The sequence below is a fragment of the Mesocricetus auratus genome, unplaced genomic scaffold (genome assembly GCF_017639785.1).
Source record: "Mesocricetus auratus isolate SY011 unplaced genomic scaffold, BCM_Maur_2.0 Super-Scaffold_100691, whole genome shotgun sequence".
NCBI classification, from domain to species: Eukaryota; Metazoa; Chordata; class Mammalia; order Rodentia; family Cricetidae; genus Mesocricetus; species Mesocricetus auratus.
The window spans coordinates 5,881,197-5,893,790 of record NW_024429267.1 but is presented as its reverse complement, the minus strand read 5'-3'; the positions used below and the strand labels follow the sequence as shown (position 1 = coordinate 5,893,790).

Genomic DNA, 12,594 nt, shown 5'->3' with positions numbered 1-12,594 from the left:
CAGAGGCAGGCGGATCTCTGTGAGTTGAGGCCAGGCTGGACCGACAACCTCCAAAACAATACAGAGAAACCCTGTCTTGTAAAACCAAAACAAAAAAAAAAGACAGTCTGTTGAGCTGGAGAGATGGCTCAGTGGTGAGAAGCACTTGTAGCTCATTCACAAGGACTGAAACTCAATCCTAACGTCCATGTAACAAGGTAGGCTTCCTGCAGATGCCTGATTGGACACCTTCTGGCCTCCAGGCACATGTACCTACATACACCCATACACAAATAAATAAGGCTTTTAAAATAGTCTATTGACTGCTTATCCTAATTTGCTTATCTAGCTCCTAGCTATTGGATATTTAGACTCTTTCCAAATTAGAAATAATGTCATAAATGGTCAACTTTGTCAACATATCTTTTGACTTTGCTGAAACACAATTTTTTATTTTATTTTATTTTTCAGTTTTTTAAGACTGGGTCTCTTTGTGAAGCCCTGGCTGTCTTGGAACTTACTCTGTAGACCATGGTAGACTCACAGAGCTCTTCCTTGCCTCTTCTTTCTGAGTGCTGGGATTAAAGACATGCCATCACCGTCAGGCTTGTTGGGACACATTCTAAAGGATGTGGTTAATTATTTAAAAATACCTATTTATTTATTTACCTATTTTTATTTATACAATTATAGCTCTGGCTTGATCTGGTACTCTCTGGGTTTAAAATGGTCTTGAACTCTAGGTAATTTTCCTGCCTCTGCCTCCTGAGTGTTGTCATTACAGGTGTGTAAGACCATGCTAAAGTTCACAAAAATTTTTTGAGGCTATTATCTGGCTGACCTTAAGTCCCTGGGCTCTGGTGGTCCTCCTGTAGCCGCCCATGTAGGTGAGTGTAGCATGTGACACTCTACCTTTTATTTTCTGAATAAATTCAGTACATGTACTTCCTTCTTTGAACTTTAGTTTCCTAATCTGTAAACAAAGATGATATAAACAATTTTTATTGGTTATTGTGGCAAACATTATTCCTTTTATGCCTTATCATGTACTCCAGTTTTTCATCTTTCTGAAATTTTTCTTCCATTAATTAATATTTGGTTTTGATATATAATAGTATATTTATGTTGGGTGGTGATGGTGCACGGGTAAAATCCCAAACTCAAGAGGGAGTAGCAGGTGGATCTCTTCGAATTTGAAGCCAGCCTAGTCTACAAAGTGAGTTCCAGGACAGCCTCCAAAGCTACAGAGACACCCTCTCTCCTCTTCTCTCCCCTCTCTCCTTTCCCCTCTGCCTTCATGTATTCCTGCATGCCAGAAGAGGGCACCAAATCTCATAATAGATGGTTATGAGCCACCATGTGGTTGCTGGAAGTTGAACTCAGTGCTCTTTTTTTTTTTTTAAGATTTATTTATTATATATACAGTGTTCTGTCTGCATGTATGCCTGCAGGCCAGAAATGGGCACCAGATCTCATTACAGATGGTTGTGAGCCACCATGTGGTTGCTGGGAATTGAACTCAGGACCCCTGGAAGAGCAGTCAGTGTTCTTAACCTTTGAGCCATCTCTCGATTTTTTGTTTGTTTGTTTTTTGTGACAGGGTTTCTCTGTGTAGCCCTGGCTCTCCTGGAACTCACAGGTTAATTTAATTAAATAAAGAAAAACCAAACTTTATTTATTTGTTTTTGAGAAACTGTTAGTGTCAAACACCACTTGATGTTGGTTGGGGCTGACCTTAAATGTTTTCATTTCAGTGAATGCTTCAGATCATTAGGCTAGAACCAGATATGTAAATATTTTGTTCATTGCTGCACAACAATGCAACAAATTTGTTCTATGGACTGATACCATTTGCTTTTCTTATTGAATTTCAGGGGCGGAAAATTCTGGAAAGGTAGACATCTCTCCCAAGGACCTTCTTCCTCATCAAGAATCTCGAATTAAGTCTGGTTTGGAGAAGGCTATCAAGCATAAAGAAAAACTACTAGAGTTCGACAGAACTAGGTATTGTAGGATTAAACTGACATGTGTTAAGACAGAAACTCATTCATTGATTCTGGCTACTAAAACATTATTTGGGGGCTGGAGAGATGGTTAAGAGATTAAGAGCACTTGTTGCTCTTGCAGAGAACCAGATTCAATTTCCAGCACCTGTGTGGCAGTTTTCAGTCATGAGTAGCTCCAGTACCAGAGGGTTGCCCTTTTCTGATCTCTACACGCACTAGGCACGCACTCACATAGAGCAAATTCATGTACATGCAGGCAAGACACCCAAAATAAAATAATAAAATAAATTAGATATTACTTTGACACTTGATACCTTCTAGGGTGGAGTGTAAAAGAGTCTATAAAAGAGAAAAGCTAGATGCTCTGTATTGGTTTTTTTTTTTTTTTTTTATTGCATCTTGGCTTTTTTGCTTTTGTCTTTGTTTGACAGGGTTTCATCATGTGAACCTGGCTGGACTAGACTAGCCTGGCATTAAACTCACAGAGATCTGTCTGCTTCTGCCTCCCAAGTGCTAGACTACTACATTTGTCTCCTCTAAATCATTTTTGTTTTAAAAACATTCTGCACAAAGAACTTACAGATCACATTTATTTAGTAACAAATTATCTAATTGTTAGGTAAAAAAATTTAAAGACACCTATTTTCAAACCAAAGTAAACCAGTTCATATTGCAGAACAATAAAAATATTACAGATAGTACACAGATTTTTGTGGTAAAGACAGAATAGAAGAAAGTTTAAATTAGACAAAAGCCAACCCAGGAATAATGGCATACTGCACCTATAATCACAGCACTTGGGAGACAGAGGCAGGCAGATCTCTGTGAGTTAACACCTGCAGGCCAGGAGAGGGAACCAGATCTCATTAGGGATGGTTGTGAACTACCATGTGGTTTCTGGGAATTGAACTCAGGACCTCTGGAAGAGCAGCCAGTACTCTTAACATCTGAGCTATCTCTCCAGGCCTGCATTAGACTTTTATAAAAATAAAATCCTGACAGACATGAGCTGCATACTTTCTACTTAATCCACAGCCCCAGAGTGCAGGAAGCACATTTGTGAACAATGATAATTCCTTAAGCTCTTAGTACAACCCTCCAAATGTCGACTATTTCACACTCTTTGAAACCCTTGTGAACCAAGATCCTGTATTAGGAAAGGCACTGAAGTACTTAAGGGAAAAACTGGCCCTGGAGACTTTATTCATGAATTCAGCAACTGTTTATTAAAACTTGTATTTCGGGGCCTGGAAAGATAGTTAAGAGCATAGGCTGCTTTTCCAGAGAACCCAGGTTCAATCCCAGCACCTACATGGCAGCTCACTCCAGTTCCAAGGGATCTGACCTCTTCACACCAATGCACACAAAATAAAGTTAAGTAAATTATAAAAACAAAAATTTGTGTTTTCAGCCATAGGAAGAGCCCCAATAGACAGAACCCTTGCCTCAAAGAGCTCACTCTGTAATGCAGTCACTGCCAGCCTTTAATTCACCATGATTTCTTCTGTCAGGGCAAATACAATATTTTAAAATTTTATTAGTGGGGGAGTGGAGATGAGTGCACATCAGACTGTTCATGTCAAGGCCCGTACCAAATCTTTTAATACAAAATTATTTTGTACCCTGAATATGAATGTAATATAATTGTTTTTCTTATGCCTTTGTACTTCACTAATTTGTAATTATGGAGAAACACAGTGTTAACTAGGTTTGACTTCGGTGTAATCAATTTCTGTGAGGCCCATGTTTGTTTTCTGTAGAATGATAGGAAGGTTAAATTGTTAGAATTCCTTCCAGCTGTCAAGTTTCCTGTCATTATGGTCTTAGGACTTGACCATGTATTAATGAAGTGTAGATTGAGGAGGAGGGACATGGAAACTGTTACAGTAGTAGATGAATAAAGAATCCTAAGTGTTGCTAGGTGGTGGTGACACATGCCTTTAATCCCAGCACTTGGGAGGCAGAGGCAGGTGGATCTCTATGAGTTCGAGACAAGCCTGGTCTACAAGAGCTAGTTCCAGGACAGCCTCCAAAGCCACAGAGAAACCCTATCTCGAAAAAACAAACCCCCCCCCAAAAAAGAATCCTAAGTGTTAATAATTAAGCTACAGGACTGACACCAGCAGACAGATGGGCCCATCGGTAAGTAATAAAACAGACCCCAGTGAATTATAGAAGGGATAGGATAATGAGTAAGTTACTGGAATAACAACTGATACCTGACAAAAACCAGGATACAACCCAGTTATTGGGTGAAAGCTGTGATCCACAGCCTGGAGAGCTGGAGGATGGATGGAAAGGGGGTGAAAGGTTGGATTTGTCAGAAAGAAAGGACAATGGATTATGGTGGTATGTCTTCCACTGCCTGAGGATGAGATTAGTTCTAGGAGCAGAACTGAACCTTGCAGTAGACATAAGTTACACATTTCAGCTTCAAGCCAGGAAGAACTTAGCCTGATTTTAGAACATTCTGGCCTTTCATAGTTGAGACAGGAGCTTCTACAACAGTAAAAATTAGACAGTGATTAGTCCATATTTGCAAAACGTGACCTACTTGCAGTGTGTTCTTTTTTTGTTTTTCTGCCCAGTATTCGAAGGACCCAAGTCATTGATGATGAGTCAGATTATTTTGCCAGTGATTCTAACCAGTGGCTGTCCAAAGTTGAGCGGGAAACCCTGCAGAAACGAGAGGAGGAGCTAAGAGAACTCCGACATGCCTCAAGACTCTCTAAGAAAGTCACCATTGACTTTGCAGGGCGGAAGATCCTAGAAGATGAAAATCCACTAGCAGAGTATCACAGTAGGTAAGCGTGAAGCCTCTAGTGGGGACTGTGAACGGTTTCCCTCTAGTGTATCTGATGTTTGGTTTATTTAAAAATTAATGATGTTAGCTGGGTGTTGGTGGCGCATGCCTTTAATCCCAGCACATGGGAGGCAGAGGCAGATGGATCTCTGAGTTCGAGGCCAGCCTGGTCTACAGAGCGAGTTCCAGGACAGCCTCCAAAACAATACAGAGAAAGCCTGTCTTGAAAAACCAAAAAAAAAAAAAATAATAATAATAATGATGTCTGGGTGGTAGTGGTAACACCTTTAATCCTAGCACTCAGAGGCAGAGGCAGGTGGATCTTTGTGAGTTTGAGGCCAGCCTGGTCTACAGAGTGAGTTCCAGAGCTATATAGACAGCGCCACACAAAAAAGAAACCATATCTCGAAAATGACAACAATAAAAAAACAAATAGTAATAATCATTGTTACAGGTCCCGTTGCTGCTTTAGCCCTCAAAATAACACACGGAGACTCTATTTGTTACAATGCTATCAGCCAATGGACAGGGCTTATCATTGGCTAGTTCTGTCTTAAGTATTAACCCATGACTACTAATATATATTTCTATAAGGTCTTTTCTTACCAAGAACGCCAGGCTCATGCGTCCTCTTCTCTTGGGATCACATGATGTCTCTCTATCCTGACTGCATTTCCCAGAATCCTCCTTGACTCCTAGTCCCACCTATCTTGCTTCCCTATTGGCCAACAGTGCTTTATTTATCAACCAATATGACAAACATATACACAGAAGGACTCCCCCCCCATCAAATAATAATAATTATGATGGTAGCCCAATGTGAAAAGCTCTTGCTGCCCAGTCTTAGGACTGGAGTTCACATCCTCGCAACCAGTTTAAAGCCATTATGCAGTACCACATATCTGTCATCTCATTGTTCCTATGGCAACATAAGAGACAGAAGCTCACCAGCCACTTAGCCTTGTGTGTGCAGTGGCTAACAGTAAAGAAAACTTGTCTCAACCAGGGCAGAAGGTGAGGATCAACAACTGAGATTATTCTCTGACCTCCATACACACACCGTGACACATATCTGCCCATACTTTCAAACACATGCATGTGTACATCTCATATGCACACATCATACACACAAAGATAAAAATAAAGGAGTAAAAGTGGTGGAGGGTCAACAAGTTAGCTCGGCAAATAAAGGTTCCTGCTTGCTAAGCCTGACAACCTGAGTTTGATCTCTGGGACCCGAATGGTAGAGGGAGGGAGCCAGATCTGTAAGTTGTCCTCTTATCTTCACAGATATGCTGTGGGACATGCATGCATGCACATTCTCACACACAAAATTTAAAAATAATGCTAATAATGATGATGTACTAGAAATATATATCAGTTGTAGAACATGTGTCTGGCATGTACAAGGCTATAGGTCAACCCAGGTACCACACACACACACACACACACAATCACACAATTTTTATAATGATAGAATTATGGGGCTGGAGAGATGGCTCAGCAGTTAAGAGCACTGACTGTTCTTCCAGAGGTCCTGAGTTCAATTCCCAGCAACCACATAGTGGCTCACAACCACCTTGAATGAGATCTGGTGCCCTCCGCTGACATGCAGGCAGAAGACTGTATAAACAATAAATAAATAAAATATTAAAAAAAAAAGAATTCTGTATGGTGGCAATCATGGCACTTGAGAGATACATACTATGAGGCTAGCCTGGCCTATATACTGAGTTACAGATCAATCTGAGCTGTATAACAAGACCCCGTTTCACAAAAAAAAAACAACAACAACAAAAAACTCAGTAAAAACAAAAGTAGTAAACCCTAGCACCACAAAAAATGTAAGTAAATAAAATGTTTAAGGCTGGGATTGTAGCAAAATGGCATAGCATTTGCCTAGTATCCTTGAACCCCAGGGTTTGATCCCCAGCACTTCAAAAAAAATAGAAAATAATCATTGTTAATTTAGAAAAGAAAATATATAGTGTAGCTGAAGATTTTTAAAATGAAGCATGAAACGATGCATATTGGTGCAGATATATAATCCTAGCACTTTGAGAAGGTGAGACAAGATCAAGAGTTCAAGGTCAGGTAGTGAGTTTGAGGCTAGCCTGAGCTGTGTGTTACCCTCTCTAATAAAACAAAGACCTACAACAACAGCACCACCCCAAAAAATACAGTTATGCAATAGATAAACTAGTAAGGCATGCAGAAATGATGAGAAAGGTATCTGAGTTTGTTCCATAGAACCTGCATTAAAAAAAACCAAAAAAACTGGGCATGTTGGCACTCCTGTAATCCCAGAGCTGTGTAGGCAGAGACAAGCAGACACCTTGAGCTCCCCAGCCAGCCATCCTAATCAAATAGGCAGGTTCCAGGTTCAGTGGGAGACCCTGTCTCAAAAAATAAGGTGGAGAGTAATTGAGGACAACAGCCTACATTGACTTCTGGCCTTTACATGCACACGGTCATTTGAGAGTGAGTATACAGATATATATACACAGAAAATTTCGATCCAGAAAATAAATGATCCAGAAAGAAACTAATATGTCTACTTTGTGTATTTGTATTTGAGTGTATGCAGATATGTATGTGAAATTGATAATGACTAATGTTTTTTTTTTTTTTGATAATGACTAATGTTAACACTGGCTTGGGATGAGAGTGTATGTAACTCAGTAGTAGATCGCTTATCTAATATGTGTAAGACCATCATTCAGTCCTTAGCTGTACACACACAGAGAAATAATAATAAATAAATGAAAACAAAGCTAACATTCTTTATATATATATATATTTTTTATTTATTTATTGTGCATATAGCCTTTTGTCTGCAGGCCAGCAGAGGGTACCAGATCTCATTCAAGGTGGCTGTGAGCCACCATGTGGTTGCCGGGAATTGAACTCAGGACCTCTGGAAGAACAGTCAGTGCTCTTAACCGCTGAGCCATCTCTCCAGCCCCAAAGCTAACATTCTTTTTTTTTTTTTTTTTTTTTTTTTTTTTTTTAAATTATTTTATTTTTTTAAAGATTTATTTATTACATATACCTGCCATAATAGGGCACCAGATTGAATTACAGATGGTTGTGAGCCACCACGTGGTTGCTGGGAATTGAACTCAGGACCTCTGGTAGAGCAGTCTGTGCTCTTATCCTCTGAGCCATCTCTCCAGCCCCAAAGCTAACATTCTTAAGCTATAAGGAAAGGATTTAATATATGATGATTAGCACCACTTTGGAAAAGTTGTAGGTTAGATCTCTCCCAAACTACACTATGATTGTAAGCTAGACTAAATCAGTGGATTTAGTGGGACATGATAGTACACACTTGTAATCTCAGCACTCAGAAGGCAGAGTAGGAGGATCCCACCAGGCTAGCCTGGGCTACATAGCAAAGCCTTGTCTCAAAAAATAAAAATAAGGGCTGAGTAGTGATGACACATGCCTTTAATCCCAGTAGGTGGATTTCTGTGAGTTCAAGGACAATCTGCTCTGCAGAGTGAGTTCCAAGACAACCAGGGTTCCAGAGAAACCATGTCTTAAAGAAGAGGAAAAAAAGTACACACACTGTATAAGTGTATGTGTATTGGCTTATCAAATTTGGTTCAATTTTAAAAATTGGAGAGCCAGTGAGATGAACTGGTAAGAGTTAGTCAGATGGCTTACTAGAGAAGACACTTGTCATTCAGGTCTAATAACCTGAGTTTAATCTCTAGAACCCAGAACCAACAATGAAAGGAGAACTGAGTCCCAAAAGTTGTCCTTTGACCTCTACAAGTTTGTCATGGCACACACATGCCCACACTCACACATATATCACCTAGACACACACACAGAGAGAAATAAAATAAAAAATTTAAAAATATTTGGTTTTGATAAAATGTAACAATTCGCTTTTTTTTTCCTCTTTGAACTTTGAAATTAATACATCTGAAAAACTAATTCCCTCCCCACTTTGGAATGTGGTAGTAACATAGTGTAATTATTGGTTTTGAAAGTTATTCAGATAATGTTCTTCTTGAACTCTTTTTAAGAAATCTCACCATTGTCAGGTGGTGATGGTGCACACCTTTAATCCTAGCACTAGGGAGGCAGAAGCAGGTGAATCTCTGTGTTCAAGGCCAGCCTGATCTACAGAGTAAGTTCTGGGACAGCCAGGGCTACACAGGGCTATCTCAAAAACAAAACAGGAAGAAACCTCTCCATCCTTTCAAGTTTGTACTTCTTTTTTTTTTTTTTTTTTTTTCGAGACAGGGTTTCTCTGTGGCTTTGGAGGCTGTCCTGGAATTCACTTTGTAGACCAGGCTGGCCTCGAACTCACAGAGATCCGCCTGCCTCTGCCTCCCGAGTGCTGGGATTAAAGGCGTGCGCCACCAACGCCCGGCTTCAAGTTTGTACTTCTAAAAGTTTACTTTTATTTTATGCTTGCATGCATTATGTGTGCCGCTTGCACACGATGTCTGCAGAGGCCAGAAGACGGCATTAGTTCACCTACAACTGGGTTGCAGTTGTCAAACTCAGTGTAGGTTTTGGGAACCCACCCAGGTCGTGTGTAAGAACAGAAAGTGCTCTTAACCTCTGTGCCATTTGTCAAGCCCCTGTTGTTATTTTGAGACTGGGTTTCACAATGTAACCCAGCCTGACTTGGACCTTACTGTGTATCCCCGGCTGGCTTCAAATTGATGTTGATCCTCCTGCCTCAACTTCCTAAGTGTTAAGGTTACAGGTGTATAACACCATGCCCAGTTTCAGTTTTGTTAAGTTTATTTTGTTGGGTTTGGAGAGTTTTGTTAGTTTTTGTTGTGTTTTATTTTGTTTGTGACAGGGTCTCATGAAGTCTAGGCCACATTCTTTGCCAACATATCACAAGAATGATCTCTAGGCTACTTACTAATATTTTTTTCCTCTTTGAAACCTCTTGAGCTGGGCTGTTATAATCTACATTATCCTCAGCACAACTATCTTCCATGCTCCTACTATGATGGCCCAGTAAGTCTCACTTAAAGCATTACATTTCTTTTCTAGTCTAAAGTCCCAAAGTCTTCCATATTCCTCCAACAGACTCCATGGTCAGGCCTATCACATCAATGCCCCATTCCTGGTATCAACTTCTGTCTTAGGACTGTTCTATGGCTATGAAGAGACACCATGACCAACGTAACTCTTATAAGGAAGGCATTTAATTGGGGGCTGCTTACAGTCATTATTACCGTGGAGAGGAGCATGACCACATGCAGGCAGACGTGGTGCTAGAGAAGCAGCTAAGAGCTACATCCTGACCCGCAGACACACAGAGGCTGGGCCTGACATGGATTTGTGAAACTTAAAAGCCCAACTGCAGTGACACACTTTCCCCAAGAAGGCCATACCTCCTAATCCTTTCAAAGAGTTCTATTTCATAGTGACTAAGCATTTAAACATATCAGCCTATGGGGGCCATTCTTATTCAAACCACCATAAGACCCTATCTCAAAATTTAAAACAAAAAAAAATGCCATTCTAACACATGAAAATAACTTTTGTAATAATGTTTACTCATAGTTATTTGCTTTAGTTTATGCTAGTAGAGTTGTGTTCTAAAAATACTAGTTTTAAGGAGTGGGGAATACTAGTTTTAAGCTAGTGCACACCTTTAATCCCAGCACTCTGGAGGCAGAGGCAGGCTACTCTCTGTGAGTTCAAGGCCAGCCTGGTTTACAGCCAGGGCTGTTACACAGAGAAACACTGTCTTGGAAAAAAAAAAAAAAGGAGGGGCTGGAGAGATGGCTCGGAGGTTAAGAGCACTGACTGTTCTTCCAGAGGTCCTGAGTTCAATTCCCAGCAAGCACATGGTGGCTCACAACCATCTGTAATGAGATCTGGCGCCCTCTCCTGGCTTGCAGACATACATAGAGGCAGGATGTTGTATTCATAATAAATAAATAAAAAATCTAAAAAAAAAAAGAGTAAGCACTGTATGTTGGACAAGTAAGGAGCCTCCTTAAAACTTCTGAGTATTGGAACTAGAGAAATATCTCAGTGGGGAAGAGGTAAGAGACTGTGTTATTTTTACAGAAGACCCAAGTTGAACTCTCAGCACTCTTGGGTGGCTTACAGCCACCTGTAACTCCAGCTCCCGAAAATCCAATATCTTTGGTTTCACATGGCATCCACATGTACATATTTACATGTAGACACACAGATATATATATATTGTTTTGTTTGTTTGTTTGAGACAGGTTCTCTTCTATGTAGTTCTGGCTGTCTTGGAACTCACCATGTAGGCTTGGCTGGTCTCAAACTCACAGAGATCCACCTGCCTCTACCTCTGGAGTTCTGAGAATAAAGGCTTGCATTATCACATCCAGCAATACATAGATCTTAAAACAAACAAACAAAAACCCCAAAAACAGAAACAGAACCTTTTTGTGTCTTGAAGCAAGGATAGAGTTCAAATTGGCATGGAGGAGTGGAAAGGGGACTCCAGTAGGCGAATAACTATGGTTCATTTAGTAGATGAGTTGTTTTAGAATCCTCTTCTCTGGGTCAGGCTATTGCTAGGCATCTTTTCTAGTCTTGACATGTTGTTGTTCTTGTTAAATAGATGAGTGAGTAATGTGCCCTGTCTGTTTTCCTTAGAATTCTTGGTACAAAAAAAAAGGAAGTTGGAGTTGGGAGCAGGGAAGGTTGTCCATGTCCACAAATAAAACTTTCAATTCCAATTTATTACTAAAAAGTTGCATATGATAAGTTTGGACACTGAGTATAGAAGATTACCAATTATTGCTTCCTTTTGGTTTGTTACCACAGACTAGATGAGACAATACAGGCCATTGCCAATGGAACTTTGAATCAGCTACTGATGACATTGGATAGATCCTCTGAAGAGCCTTTGGGAGTTCTGGTAAATCCCAACCTGTACCAGAGCCCTCCCCAGGTTAGTGAATGTTCCATCTAACTGACATGGAGATAGTTTTGACCCCAAATAGTTTTCCTTTCAAGTATACCTGTTTCTTAGACCTTTAGATGACAGTGTCCTCTCAACATGCCCATCAACACTCACTCTTGTGCAGTATTTTTTCTAAGTTTTATCAAAACATCTCTGCTAAGATGATCTATGTTTGGCTGGAGAGGTGGCTCAGAGGTTAAGAGCACTGACTGCTCTTCCAGAGGTCCTGAATGCAGTTCCCAGCAACCACATGGTGGCTCAAAACCATCTACAAGTCAATCTGGTGCCCTCTTCTGGCAGAACACTGTATATGCAATAAATAAATTAATTAAAAAAAAGAAAGAAAAACCAAAAAAGAAAACAATTTAAAAAGAAAAGGTGATCTATGTTATCTTCTGGGTATTATTTAAATATTTTAATGGAGTCTGATGTATTTTTGGGTGTTTCTTGTTGTGGTATATGCAGCTGTGTGTATATGTTTGCATGTGTAGGACTGATGTGTATATGCATCACATGTGTGCATATGTGTGTGGAAGCCACAAGCTGAGTATCTTCCTCGGCAGTACTTAATGAATGTGGTTTCAGGTCCTGGGAAAATACTCAGTATAGATCAGTAGTAGAGTACTTGGCTATGTATGAGGTCCTGAGGGAAAAAGATTTTGGAACCATTGATCATCTTTCTTTGAAAAAAGCATTAGCCAAAAAAAAAAGCATTAGCTATCTTTCTTTATTGCCAAAACTTGTTAGTCTCCTACAATGGCCTGCACCCTCTAATTGATTTGAATTACCTGTGATTCTCTGTTAACATTTATAGAGTGAGAACCTTATTTACAGTAAGTAGTAGTCTAACTTTTTTTTAGGGACATAAGTTGTTT

General features: G+C 40.0%; 1 protein-coding gene across 3 annotated transcripts in view; it reads left to right on the top strand.

The window, feature by feature from the left end:
- Positions 1-12,594, top strand: part of Trip4 (thyroid hormone receptor interactor 4) — a 74,001-nt gene that overhangs the window by 30,796 nt on the left and 30,611 nt on the right. For all 3 annotated transcript variants that reach the window (XM_040740272.1, XM_040740271.1, XM_040740269.1), the window contains 3 exons: positions 1,854-1,983; positions 4,574-4,789; positions 11,581-11,707. In XM_040740272.1, the coding sequence (XP_040596206.1) occupies positions 1,854-1,983; positions 4,574-4,789; positions 11,581-11,707 (473 nt within the window). The remainder of the gene's footprint in view (positions 1-1,853; positions 1,984-4,573; positions 4,790-11,580; positions 11,708-12,594) is intronic.